Source organism: Mastigoproctus giganteus, chromosome 8 (genome assembly GCF_048544385.1).
Source record: "Mastigoproctus giganteus isolate SK-2022 chromosome 8, ASM4854438v1, whole genome shotgun sequence".
Taxonomy (NCBI): Eukaryota; Metazoa; Arthropoda; class Arachnida; order Uropygi; family Thelyphonidae; genus Mastigoproctus; species Mastigoproctus giganteus.
Window position 1 is genome coordinate 202,883,313 of NC_143582.1, and position 15,229 is coordinate 202,898,541.

At 39.2% G+C, this 15,229-nt stretch overlaps 1 protein-coding gene across 3 annotated transcripts in view; it reads right to left on the reverse strand.

Moving 5' to 3' along the window:
• Positions 1-12,653, reverse strand: part of LOC150082201 (putative cytochrome P450 12a5, mitochondrial) — a 125,952-nt gene extending 113,299 nt beyond the window's left edge. For all 3 annotated transcript variants that reach the window (XM_090380049.1, XM_090380048.1, XM_090380047.1), the window contains exon 1: positions 12,457-12,653. Coding sequence is in view for 2 of the 3 variants with exons in the window: in XM_090380048.1 (XP_090236174.1) it covers positions 12,457-12,488 (32 nt within the window). In the remaining variant the exon portion in view is untranslated. The remainder of the gene's footprint in view (positions 1-12,456) is intronic.
• Between the last annotated feature and the right edge of the window lie 2,576 nt (positions 12,654-15,229).

Below are 15,229 nucleotides of genomic sequence, written 5' to 3' on the forward strand. Positions count from 1 at the left end.
CAGATAAATTAACCACTAGGTGTCAGTGATCACAGTGTGCTGAAGTGGGATTTACTCAAAGAGGTAACTACCATTAGGGGTAAAGGGAAGGGTTATTGCTTCCGTAAAGGCGACTACGATGGACTGAGACAGTATTTAAATTCTATACAGTGGAACCAACTGATGATGTTACCAACAGCAAATTCAAAATGGGAAGCATTCAAAGAACTTATCTTGGAAGCTACTAGGCTTTACATAGCAACTAAGAAATATTGTTCAAGGTTTAGGCCAAAATGGATGTCAGATGAACTAATGAGGCATATGGCAGAGAAGAAAAATGCATGGGATACTTACAAATTAACACATGACAGAGAAGCCTATGATAGATACAAGTTGATATGCAACCAAGTTACAAAGGAGGTTAGGCAGGCGAAGGCAGATTACGAGAGATCCTTGGCAAGGGATGCAAAGAAAAACAGCAAAGAGTTCTTTACTTATGTAAACTCTAGAAGGAAGGGGATGAATCAGATTGGTCCACTTGATATCGATGGGTCAACTGTTGATGATCCTGCTCAGGTAGCTAACAAACTAAATGAATATTTTGCATCGACATTCACACATGAGGAGTTATTCAGCGAGGGGAATGCCAGAGGTGTATTCAACTCTAGCAGTAAGCTACAGAATCTTGAAATAACTGAGAGTAAGGTGGAGGAGAGGTTGTTGAAGATAAACACAAGAAAGGCACCTGGGGTGGATGGGATCTATCCAGTTATATTAAAGGAGGCAGCAAAGGAAGTAAGCAAACCCTTAGCCATAATTATGAGAGCTTCCTTGGACTCAGGGGAGGTACCCATAGACTGTAAATGTGCAAATGTGACCCCAATTCACAAAGGAGGATCAAAGGCTGACACAAGTAATTATAGACCTGTGAGCTTAACTTCTGTTCCAGGAAAATTAATGGAGGCACTGGTTAAAGAAGCACTGCAGGATCATTTAGACAAGACTTCAGTTATAGCTCGGACACAGCATGGTTTTGTTAAGGGGAAGTCTTGCCTGACCAATTTGATTGGATACCATGATGCAGTGACAATTTGATTGGATACCATGATGCAGTGACAATTTGATTGGATACTATGATGCAGTCACAAAGCTATTCCCTGGGAATAGCTTTGATATTATATACTTGGATCTTAGAAAGGCTTTTGATACTGTTGCACATGGATGACTGCTACACAAATTGGAGCAGTGTGACATTGGAGGCAAATTGCTGCTATGGATAAAGGGGTGGTTGAGGGGGAGAAGACAGAGAGTGGTAATCAAAGGACACTGCTCATCGTGGACTAATGTTTTTAGTGGAGTCCCTCAGGGCTCAGTGTTGGGTCCATTATTGTTTTCTGTATTTATAAATGATATTGATGATGGTATATCAAGCTTAATGTCCAAGTTTGCAGACGATACAAAGGTTGGCAGGGTTGTCAAGGACACTACTGACACTATGCTGCTGCAACAGGATATGGAAAGGTTGAGCAGATGGGCTGAGAGGTGGCAAATGAAGTTTAACATTGACAAATGTAAAGTACTACACATGGGAAACAGCAACCGCAGAGCAACGTATCAACTCTGTGGTACTACACTGACAGTGGTAGAGAATGAAAGGGACTTTGGGGTGGTTGTGCAGGCAGATATGAAGTTCTCTGAGCAGTGCAGACAGGCTGCAAGAGTAGCTCATGGAGTATTGTCAATGACATACAGGAATTTTTCCAGCAGGGATAAGGAAGTGATTATTCCCTTGTATAAGGCAATGGTCAGGCCACACCTAGAGTACTGTATACAGGTCTGGAGGCCTCATTTCAAGAAGGATGTAGAGCTGCTGGAACGAGTACAGAGAAGGGCAACAAGATTAGTGAATGGAACAAAGGGGTGCCTTACGAAGAAAGGCTTAAGTTTTGCAAATTACAGTGTCTGGAGACTAGGTACCAGCGAGGTGATCTGATAGAGGTGTATAAAGCCTTGAATGGTTTGAGCATGCTCAATGCTGATGGGATTCTTCCTCTAGCTCAGAAAAATCACCTGAGAGGGCATAAATTCAAATTGAGGAAAGACAGATGTAGGATAGACGTGCGGAAATTTGCCTTTAGCCAGCGGGTGGTTGGTTGGTGGAACAGACTTCCATCCCTTGTAGTGGAGGTTGATAGCCTAAATAAGTTTAAGGCTCAGCTGGACAGGTATTTTGAACGAACAGAGGGGTGAAGTGGATTTTTTTTTTTTTTTTTTTGGCTGATGCTGCATAAGCTTGCTTTCTTGCATCAAATGCCTCTACTAATGCTAATGCTAAGATACAATCAGCATACGAATAGACAAATGTAAGTCACTATGTGTCCCCCTTCCAAAATTGTTATGTAATACACATACTTCAGTCAGAAATCTCACTTCTGACCACAGATCAACCAGTGAGGCGCACTATATAACCTCAGCAGCTTATGCGCCATTAAACCTCCATAACACACACACACACACACACACACACACACACACACACACACACACACACACACACACACAGTTCAATCAGTCAACAATAATCAACCAAAATTAATTAATAATCTTTCCGTTTAACTAATCCACAATTCATTAATTAATTCTTGACACTCAATTGTCTACCTGTTTAAACAATTACAATCACAATAAATTATACTCTCAATAATTCAAAATTCAATCTTACTTCAACACTAGTTAGTAATCTACTTGCCACTTGTTATACATTCTACCTTCAATCCTTTGTTACTTAATTAATCATTTCCCCCTAATCTACTATTATGTCAGAATTCCCCTTCCAACCACAGATTAACTTATACTTTAATGCACTACTCTTATTTCCTCTACTAATTTGAATTATCTGTTTGTCTCTCTCTCTCTTTATATTCCAATTATACGTACATCTATATTTTTTTCGTTTAGCATTCTCCCCTAAATTTATAACGTTCTTCTAGAGTCCTTTCCATTACTAAGTTAAGATTTTTCTGTACTTAACTAGCACTTACTCAATTCGCTGAGCATTTCTCCCTGCTAGGTTCTCTCTCTCTCAGCTCTGAAGCGTAGTCTGGAAGGTGTATGGTTGTTCATCCGTGGGACACATCAGTCTACCTGAGGTTCGCTCTTCCGTGGGTACTGCTCTGCTGAGTTGAAAAGGATCCTTTCTCGTGTCATTCTCTAGATTTCTCCTTGGGCGCTCTCCTTCCGTTCTCCATAAAATGCATCAGCTTCTCACTCTGTTGTTGTATTCATTTGTTACTGCCGTATCTTCTTTCCTTCACATGGACACATTCCTTCCCCAACTTTAGACAAAAAAATTTCCCACAAGGAAATTTTCCTTCCCATTACTAAGCTATCACCTCAGAACTGCAGCCACAACCACCATCCAACCTCGACCACGACTCTCCTCAGAAGTGCTCCAAAAAAACTTCTCTCTCTGCTCTCTTCAAAATTCCCCCCTTTTCTCACTGACCAATCACTGACCTTTTCATCCCTTTCCCTGTAATTCCCATTCGTCTCCTATACCCTTCCGTGGGCGTGTCTTCCATCCTTTATATGAAAAGGCTTCCGGTATTCAGCAATTTCAAGAACTTTCTAGAAAGGTAAACGGAAGTTCTGGTCAGCCTAGAAGTTTCCAGATCTTCTTTGTGACCTCACATCCACACCCATTTATTCGTCGCGCTTCACCTGCCATTAATCGCCCCATGAAATTTTTAAAAGCGCTCTCCATTACTCAGTGCCTTCTCTATTGCGTACTGCTCCTTTCTGAAGTGCGATTTGTTTCGGTCTATTGTTTCTTCCGGATGGAGTGCTGCCTATGCTCAGTGTACATCAACTACGAACTGCTCCAGATCGGAGCTCCTATTGTTTCGCGTGTTCGAAACGCTTCCCCCCCGTTGCTACGTTAATCCTCCTCTTACTTAAAGTAACAGGCGCAATGAACACAATTAAGCCTGGGACTTATCTGAATTATCCTATTCAAATCTACTATTATTAGTTTTTACCTGATATTTTTAAAATGGTTGTCTGTATTAAAATACTAATAATTTTTCAATATTAATAACCATTATTAAATACCAATTGTAAGGACAGGTCCTTACAAGAACACTTGGAGAGCCAGAACCCAATGGCCAAACAGCAGAAAGGATGCAAGCGGCTGAGCAAAGGATGCAAGGAGCGATTAACCATAGATGCTGCGGTTACGGAGCAAGCCTACAAGAAGCGCCGCAACATGTACACAGCCTACATCGATTATCGCAAGGCCTTTGACTCCGTGAGTCATAGCTGGCTAATAGAGGCGCTCAACATCTACAAAGTCAATCCGATAGTGACAAACGTACTAGGTGAAACGATGGCGAAATGGAGTACCACCATTAAGGTCGGAAACGTCACAACCAGGCCAATCCCCATCAGGAGAGGAATCGTTCGGGGAGATGCCCTGAGCCCATTGTGGTTCTGTCTAGCACTCAACCCGCTATCGACCATACTCAACAGCAGCAAGTATGAATATAACCTCAAAGAAGGAAGGAAAAACCTGTACACCCTCACCCACCTGATGTACATGGATGATATCAAGGTCTACGCGGGAACTGAGAAACACCTTCAGCAACTACTCCAGATCACCGAAAAATTCAGCAATGATATTAGGATGGAATTTGGTAAAGATAAGTGCAAGACCTACGGACTGCATCAGGGAAAATTAGTCAACCGAAACTACCAGCTGCAGACTGGTAAAGAGATCGAAGCCATGGCAGAGGAAGAGGCCTACAATACTTGGGGATGATGCAGGCTCAGCAGTTACAGCACATGGAAATTAAGACATGCCTGACCGAAAAATACCATCAGCGACTCAGAAACCTGCTCAAAGCAAAGCTGAACGGAGGGAACACAGTTAAAGCCATAAACACCTATGCAGTCCCAGTGCTAACATACTCCTTCGGGGTCATAGATTGGACTAACACCGAGCTGGAGGATATCATTAGAAAGACAAGGAGAATGATGACCAAGAGCCGCCAACACCACCCGAAATCTGCCATGGAGAGACTGACAATTGCCCGGGAAGAAAGAGGTAGGGGCCTGATAGAGCAACAGAAGGCAGCGATAGTTAACCTCAAGGATTACTTCCAGAAACGCACAGCAGCACTCCAGCAGGCCATAAGGAAGATAGACAAACGATATACCTCACTCAACCGAAGCGAGGAGTCCCCCCCACAACCAGGAGGCACAAACGAAGCTAGAAAGATGGGCAGAGTAGACACTCCATGGCAGACAGTACAATGATCATCATCAAGATCACATTGACAAAACTGCTTCCAGTGCATGGCTCACGAGCGGGACGCTCTTCCCCAAGACTGAAGGATTCATGCTCGCCATCCAAGACCAGGTAATCAACACCAGAAACTATAGAAAATACATCGCCAAGGAGCCCGAAGTGTTCGATGACACATGTCGACGATGCCACCTGCCCTCAGAAACGATCCAACACATCACCGCGGAGTGCAAGATGATCACCCAGACTGAGTATACTCATAGACACGAGCAGGTAGCCAGGATAATACATCAGAAGATAGCAAGGAAATACCAGTTGATTGAAGAAAGTGTACCGTACTACAAGTACGAACCCCAGCCCACAAGCTGTACTGGGACCGCGCCATAACAACGGATAGGACAATCCCGTACAACAGACCGTACATAACCCTTGTGGACAAGAAGGAAAAGGCTAACTATCTGATTGACTAAGAAAGTAGCAATCCAGAACACCTGTAGGACAGTCAGAGAGTTCCTCGACCAACAGTAAGACCAGACATAACGACAACCACCCTGTGTACGTGGTAGCAATACCCGTCAAGAGGTAGAACCCCCAATCAGGGAGAAATAATATAAGAGTATAATAATAATAATAATTTCAGCCATACTTGTCTTGTTTACCAAAACTGTTGTATTAAGAGGTTGCAAATGCTCATTTTGGAATAGAGCACATATTACTTAGCTATTACCTTAACTATTAATAAATATCTTTTGTTTATATTTCTATTTGTGAAATTTCACAAAGAAAGAAGTGTGTCTAGGTGATTCACTTTCTTTGAACACCAGTGTATGTTCATAGCTACTGTTACACCAGCAGCAGTCCAATTTGATGGTTCTCTAACTGATGTTGCAGCAAAAGAAAACGTGGATGGAAAAGAAATGTTTCTTTTTTGTATAGGTAACTTTTGTATTTTTCAAATGTTATAAAATTTGATTTGGCAACTTTTTATGGGAAAATGTAGACTTTAATTGTTTTTTTATACATAAAGTACGAACACCGCTCAAAAGGAATTATATTTTGACAAAATCAAAACGAAATTAAAAGATGATGAATACATTTTGATGAAAAAAAAAAACACATGCTAAAAGTGAGGTGTGGAAATCGTTTTGTGAAATACAAGATGCAGAGTTGCAGTTTGTGTCCACCCAGGACTTCAGTAGGGTGGAAGATTTTAAAGAAAAATAATAAAGTAAATAAAATATAATGGCTGGACGACTACAGTCAGAGCCGCCCCCAAAATTTGCGGGGCCCTGTTCAAGAATTACTTGCTGGGCCCTAGGGTCCAATTGGCGTCTAGCCAGCCATAAATAAATAAAATATATAAACGAACGATCACAGTTTTATTTATAGCTTAGAGCCATAAAAAACGCAATAAAGGAGAGTAGGATTTGCTATTACTGCTAAGAAAAAAATATCAAGGGAAATTATAAATACAGTACTGTAATTTGATTAATCATATAATACAGCTTTATGTAGAAAGAAATCCTAACGAAATTGGTTGTTTGTATGCAGTAATAAGCAGCCAAAACAGATGGTATAACAAGATTTCAGAATCTGCATATACCAAAATATGCAGGTTCTGAAATCTTGTAAAGGGGTATCTTAACTGCACGGTCTTCGGCCCTACTCAGCCTAGGACTGGTACGGATCGGGAAGGAACAGTAGCCTTCGGGTACGAGTTAGGTGGAACTGTCTTCGTATCAAAATTCTAAAATTTCGGCTCGTGCAGGCCTCTACCAGACATTATGATGACCCCGTGGACTGATTGGAGAAATAAACAGGTAATATGGCCGATGCGCAGCAACGAAATATTCTCGTTTAGTGTATAAAATTCTTTGCTTTTTTTTTGTTATACATCATTGAATTATTATTATTAATTAAAAATTAATAATAATCACCTATTTCCATTATTGTTTTGATAATTACCTACTTTTATTTTTATTTTTTTTTTTTTTTTTTTTTGATTTGGTAGTTGTTGGCGCATCGGCTTCTGTGGCCATATTGCACCTCCTAAGGTTTTTTTGTAGTACTTTGATCCAAGCCCGAGGCGGGAATCGAACCCGCGACCTTTGGGTTACCGGGCAGGTACTTTACCCACTCGGCTAACCCGGTCGGCTTTTTATTTTTATAATAAAATTCGGGAAATTGTTTTTTATTCTTTCTGAAAACGTGTTCAAATAACTTTTTTTCCCAGATTACAGATAACAGGTAAGAGCAGGCGGTAACTTGCGAGCTGAACGTGACTCGGGACACTAAACTGCAGGTCTACCGACTCGCTTTGTTTCGGTCTCAGTCTGCCTCAAGCTATCGTGCGGTCAGGTTGTATATAGCGTGTTTCTGTGATCTCTGAATTGTGACTTTATTTATTAAATAATTTTGCAATCCTTACAATTTAAAATGGCATCAAGTGATAGAGGAGTTATAAGAAAGCTTGTGAACTTAAACTGTTTCTGATATTCGTAAATCAAAGGCTAAATTGCAACATAATTTTATATTGTACATTATACAATATTGTACTGTATATTGTATTAAAGCTTTTTTTTTTACATTAAGAACAATAAAAAATTCCCCCCCCCCCAGGTTACATTCGATTTAACGGACACCCCTTCTCCCCTATTAGTCCGTTAAATCAAGGGTTTACTGTATTTTAACAGATATAAGATATGCAAGAAATATATTTTGTTGGCTAGTGTAATTAGCGTTTATAGTGATTAATGACATTCTTCAGAATATTTATTAAAATTCTGAAAACAAACTAATTTAAAATGATGCCAAGGCTAAATGTTATCATATGATAAAAACTCGGAAAGTACTAAGAAGAAATCTCGTTAAGAGTGACCTTCAATGAGTCAAGAGGAAGTTACTGTATTCAAATAACGATCAGTGATGAGTTGTAATCTGTTTATGTGAACTGGCTGTTAAATTTTTTTGCCAAACAAATGTTATAATATGATCTTAAAGCAGAATAATCTTATAAAAGGGTGTAGAAAATAAACTTCAAATGCAAAGGAACGCGATTTACTAGTAGTTAAAGAGCCGTTTCTGTAACAGATAGGTCAAGAGTTATGTTACTATGTGGTGTGTTTGTAAGAGATATAGAACAAATAAGCATGCTACGTAATCACTTCACTGCACATGCGTATACTGCACTAAGGCAAAAAAGCGATAAAATAACAAATATAAAACGAAACAATAAAAAGCTATTGATGTTTTTCTCACGAACAATCCTTCAAATAAGACAGTCGAGGTGGGTTACCAAAGAGACACTCACATTACCAAATGACTAGATTACTAGAGGCATCTCAGATTACCATTTGGTGATGATCTCTTCTGGTCTCTTGCCAAAACTATTGGCAGCAACTTTTGCACATCTATACTTCCCACCGCTGTTAAAACCAGATGGTTATATTGGCTCCTCAGCTAAAGATAAAGCTAACTTAGTAGAATTATACTTTTCTTCTAATTCTTCAATTGAACAATTCGGTAAACTTCCTCCTATTATTCTCATTACCCTCCACTCCATGCTTCCTGGGGTCTTCCGTCAAAAGGATGCCAGAAGAATTTTGAACAATCTTAATGATAAGAAAGCTCCAGGTAGTGATTGTATTTCGGCACTTTTTCTCAAAACCTATACTCCTGAGCTCGATCTCCTGTTCTGTGTCACCTTTTTTTTTTACACTTTCTTTTTCCAGTGCTGTTTTTCCTTCTGATTGTAAATTTGCGCATATTCCGAAGTTCCTATAAAGGATGAGAAATCCCTTCAATACAATTATCATCCCATTGCACTTACTTTATCTAAAGTTAATGGAGAAATCTATTAACCACCAACTCTCATCTGATCGACGATTACCAGTATGGATTCTATCAATGATCGCCAATATGGATTCTATCAGTGTCAAACATAAGCCAAAATATGCTGGCGATGTTTTTGCTTACCCATATATGAATAAATTCAATGGAAGTTTGGCGAAACGCAAGCAATTGCTCTTGACATTTCTAAGGCTTTTGATCGTTTTTGGCATAAAGGTCTTCTTAACAGGATACCACCTTAGGGATTGTGGACTGTGGCTTGCAATTAGGTATCCAATTTTATTTCTGACTGCTCTCTGTGAATGATGATAGATGGATCTATGTCTTCTAGCTTTTCCAAGAATGCAGGTGTTCCCAAAGGGTCAGTGTTTTTCCTCTCTTTTCTTCTTATTAATGACCTTCCATTGAATAGAAATCCTATCTATAGTGTTGCAGATAACAGCATATTGCATTCCACATTCCAGTTTGAGAAACCTTGCCGTGCACAAACATCTTAATCTACTCGAATATCCACCATCAATTCCTTAAATGCTGGTCTCCAGGTAATTGTCCAATGGGGAAAAGATAACTAAGTTAATTTCAATCCTTCTAAAATTGAGTCCAATCTTATATCACGCAAATAGGGTCTACAGCTCCTCTGCTTACGTTCGATGACACTCAGATTTCTAAACAAGATCACATATCTCTATTGGAGATTACTCTGACTTCTAATCTCGCTTGGCCTAAACACATCACAAATATTGCTTCCTCTGCTAGATGCAGAGGAAGCAATATTTGGGTTGTCACCTTTTCTCTCGGTGTTCCTTCTAAACAACTTCTCGCTCTGTACAAATCTCAGATCCGCCCTACGATGGAATATTTATCCCACACCTGAGGTGGTGCCTCCAAAACCTCTTTCAAGCTTCCCCATTCAGAAGAGGGCAGTCAGGTTAATTAATGACCCGTCTCATACTGTCTCTCCACTCTCTGTCTCATAGACGTTTCTGTTTCTGCCGTATGACTTTTTTATAGATATTTGCATTGGCATTGTTCTGAATTGGCTTCTGTTATTATCCCTTTTTCTTCTAAACCAGTTCAAACACGTGCCACAACCATACGTATGTACCCATTTACTCTCCAACTTAAACCTCAGAGAACCAACTTTTCTGCTCTCTCATTTATCCCTTGAACTTCCGCTTTCTGCAACAATCTTCCATCACATGTATTGCCTGCAGATCTACAGAAATTCTAGTCTAACGTCAACCTTCTTTTTGTCTTTCCAACCTTCAACCTACGCACTGTACTAAGTACTATAGGTTTTAATACGTTTCGTGTTCAGGGGTTTCATTAAAAAAAAATAAAAAATAAAACATAAACCGAAAGGCTAATTATAATAAACGTCGTTTTTCCTATGTATTCGTCTGATCGGTACATCATAAAATGACTAACATTATCTGAATGATAACATTATTAGTGACATAATAAGCGCCTTGCACTGCAATATAACCACACATATATATTGCCCTACCATTAATATGCGGACACCCCTCCATGGATGGGGAAATAGGTCCTATGCATGGAACACATCACAGAACCTGCTATAAATATGCACACTTGGCTTCGAACAGACAATTGCAAAAGTGGGCATGCAAGATGACACATTCAACAGAACTGATCCCCTCAAGAAATGCTAGACGCCGATTAACATGGTGTAAGGAGCGCGAATCCTGGACTGTAGAGCACTGGAAAACAGTACTATGGACAAACCAGTCGAGGTTCGCACTCTACCAGTCTGATGGCCTTTCCTAGGTGTGGCGAATGCCAGGGGAACAGTTCCTTCTTGATTGTATTCTCCCAACAATGAAGTTTGGTGGAGGCAATGTAATGGTATGGGGTTCCTTTCATGGTTTCGCTTCGGCGTATTAGTCGTTATCGGCTGTGCAATACCAGGAGAACCTGGACAATTATGCACTTCCAACATTATGGCAATACTTCGGGGAAGGCCCATACCTGTATCAGCAAGACACCGCGCCATGCCATACTGCTCGGGTCGTAACAGAGTGGTTTGAGGACATGGGTGTAGAAAAGTTGGATCGGCCAGCCCACAGTACTGATCTGAATCCCATCGAGCATCTTTGGGATGTATTGGATCGTCGGATACATGCACGTCGAGATCGCCAAAAGAACAAGGCTGGGTTAAAGGCCAAGTGGAGGAACATATAAAGTATGTCGCGAAGATTGAAGGCCGTCATAAAAGTAAAAGGTTTCAGTACAAAATATTAAATGACATAATAAAAGCTCTTTTTTTGTCCAAAGGCAGGTGTCCGGATATTAATGGCAGGGCAGTGTATATATACTGTATATATATATATATATATATATATACACTTCCCCCCCACACACACCTATTATCATGACGGAACATTAATTCAAAACACCCGCTTAAAACTACTCAACTAATAGATATTTAATTATCATTATTTTTTTATTTTTTGCTTGTGAATGCGCCAGGAGACAGTCTTGTGACTGAGGAACAGTTTGCACAGCTTAGGGAAAGCATAGCAGGAAGTCCACGTATGGAAGACAAAATAATGGAAACACCTGTTAAGAAGATAATATATTTTTTTAATGGTTGTATGACGTATTTATGAACAGGCAATAAAGATTTTTTTTGTTGTTTCTTATAAATTCTGTATATTTAGAGGTGATATAAAAAGGTGTCCCCTCTTTCCCATACTCGTGGATAGCACAGTTGGTATTATCACTGTCCTTGGCCCACCCACATGGAAAAGACCGGAGTTCGAATTCCATCAATTTTTTTTTTTTTTAGGAGCATCGGCAACTAAGGCCACATTGATCCGTGTATATTGTCTGTGTTCTGAGGTGGATTTTCTGTTTGCTGGACGAAAAACATGAGTTTCTGGGAGAAAAAAACAGGCTACCATGAGACTGACTAACTCAGCAACGTAGTGAAAAAGGCCCATTAAACTTCCTCACGTCATCGACGGGACTCGAACTCAGGTCTTTTCTACCTAGGCTATCCCGTCAATAGCACGAAACATTTTTATGGGCCTTTTTCATAACGTGGCTGAGTTAGTCGGTCTGAAGCGAGAGTGACATTGTTTTTTCTTTTGGAAACGCGGGTTTTTCATCCAACAAACAGCATTTCGAGTATTCGAGTAAATACTGTTTTTCAGTTTCGAGCTTACGGATTTTTGTGGGGGGGATTCGGATATTTTTGCCAAGGTTCAAATCGAATGCATTGCCATTCTGAGGCATTTCTGTGAAGTTCAAAGCGATACCAACAAACCATAATACGAATGTAAAATAAGAAAGTAAGTACTTACTTTAAAAAGCCATTTTGAATAACAAATACCATCTTATGACATCTCTTCTCATACAGACAAAACTTTGACCAGCCTTTCTGAAAAGGAAAACGGATATTGCACTAATTCGTTACGTAATAAGGATAATACGTAATACAAAAACAACTTCGTTAAACACGCTATCTGACTCTTAACACACTCGACTGAAAATCGATTCACGCAACGTTGAAGCGCAGTGGGAAAGTTAAAGTTCAAAATATATATCCTAAAAGTGGCAGCTTGATTAGTAGCGTGGAACATGCGCAGTGACCGACCAATAGCAGTTGGATTAGCTCAAACAAGATAGCAGTGATGAGTTGTTCTTTCCAATTGAGTATTGTGTTCAGTGAACACTGAAAGTGAACTTGAAGTAATTTGTTTTGTCTCCAGTAGTTATTATATCTTTATTAAAAAAAAAAAACTGAATTTTACACAGCCAAATAAGAGAAATAGTGTTTAATGTAGCTTCATACTTAGGGTAACCATTTGTCCCGTTTAGCCGGGACAGTCCTAGATTTTAGACTGTTGTCCCGGCAAGTTTAGTATACGTCTCGTTTAAAAATATTTTTATTTCAACTGTAAAATTTTTATTGGTCTTATTCTATTCCATACAGATTAATTAACACTAACTTCCTAAGGAATTTATGGTTTCTGAGTTATTTAATAATAGAAGTAAACACAAATGTAGAATCTTACGCGAAATTATGGAAATATATGATTTAAATAGTCAATTCATATAAATTATATGAATTTATAAATTGTCTTTATGGCGTTCTTTACTTCAGCTGCTTTAACATTGTTAGGACCTGGGTCGTAGCTGTGTTCAGTCACAAAAAATTATGATATTAGAGTCCTCTGTAAATGATTCATTATCATCATCATCATCATCATCATCAGCCATTTTCAATCCATTGCAGGATGAATGCCTCTCCAGCAACTTTCCAGTTCCTTCTGTTTTGTGCAATGGCCATCCATTTACTACCCACAAATTCATGAATTTCATCTGTCCATCTCCGTTGTTTGTCTTCCAGGTTTTCCTTTAGCTCCTCTTGGGTACCATTCTGTTATTTTCTTAGTCCATCTGTCATCATGTCTTCGAGCTATGTGTCCTGCCCACCCCCATTTTAGTTCTTTACATCTACATCTAATGATTACATCTACCCATGTATTTATTTTATCTGTAAAATGAGTGTGTTCTCTGGTCGATTTGCCTGTTTGCTGGACGAAAAAACCCGTTTCTGGGGGGTAAAAACCTCGCTATCTACGCCTGAGACCGACTAACTCAGCCACGGAGTGAAAAAAGTCCATTAAAGTTCCCCGCGTCATCGAAGGGATACGAACCAGGGCCTTTTACATCCGGTGTGAGGAGGACGGTGACGATATTACTGTGCTACTCGCGCAGACTATTACTGTGCTACTCGCGCAGTCACAGAAAATAGGTGCATTCCTCTGAGAACATTCCCAACGTATTCGCCTCCTGCTTGAGCTCTTCTTGGTGTATAAGTGGCCTTCTGCACATAGTTTAGAACCTCCTTTATTGTTCTTGATGATCTTCATGGTGGTTGAAGATAGACTGATTTTTCCAGTTACACTCAGTGAGTATAACCAATATATTACCGATATTGATTAAACTTCGAGAATATAACCAATATATTACCGATATTCGAGAATATAACCAATTTTTAAAAACACTACAAAGCTCACAACAACTGTATATTCCCAAAGACGTTAACACCATGGTGGTTGAAGTGGAACTGATGCCTCAGATTAGATCTAGCAGCCTGATATACACGTCCTTTCCAGCAAGACCTGAGGTTAATTCTGATTTAATCCCGGACAAGCTCAGGTAGATTAAACAATGATCAAGTAGAGAGAACCAACACAGACAAAGATTATAACATTTCTCAGGATTACTTCATTATTAAAATTACTTAAATTTTATTATTTTTTTCAGAAAAAATGGGAGCTTTTGTCCCTCATTTTTTCAATATATATTTTCAAAGGGGGTTTTGTCCTACTTTGCACTTTACTTCAGGTGGTTTTGTCCGGACACGAAAATTTAGACCCAATAGCTAAAGGCAAACGAAATACAGGCACCCTGACCGCTTACAAATTTATTCCAGTGTGTAACCAATGATAAAACAGCTGCGCAGCATCATTCTCAGAAAATGTTATGTGAATCACTTTTTTATTTTCTGCAAGTCCATTTCCATGTAGTCTGTAAAAATTCACTACTTTCTGAGAAACGTTTTATTAATTTCTCACTATTTATTATTCTGAACAAAATTTTCGTTATATATAGATTCAAATGAACGTTATTGGCATTTTTTTGTCAGATATAAAATAGTTTGCTTTTTGATTTCTCCTCTGAGAATTTCATGAACAAAATAATACTGTATCAAAACCATTTGTGTAACCTGTAATTATAAAGTTTTAATTTATATGTATGTTAATGTGGCCTACAGGAAATAATTACCATTAACTAGCATTAGCAGTGGCATATGATGCAAGAAAGCAAGCTTATATAGCATCAGCCAAACAAAAAAAAAAAAAAAAAAAAACTTCCCATTCACCTCTCCATTTCTCCAAAAGTTTGTTCAGTTCTGATTTGAATTTATTTAAGCTATCATTTTCACGACAGATGGAAGTTTGTTCTAGCAATCAATCACTCGCTGGCTAAAGGTACATTTCCGCACAATTTACTCTGCAAATGTCTTTCCTCAATTTGAATTTATGTCCCCTCAAATGAGTAATC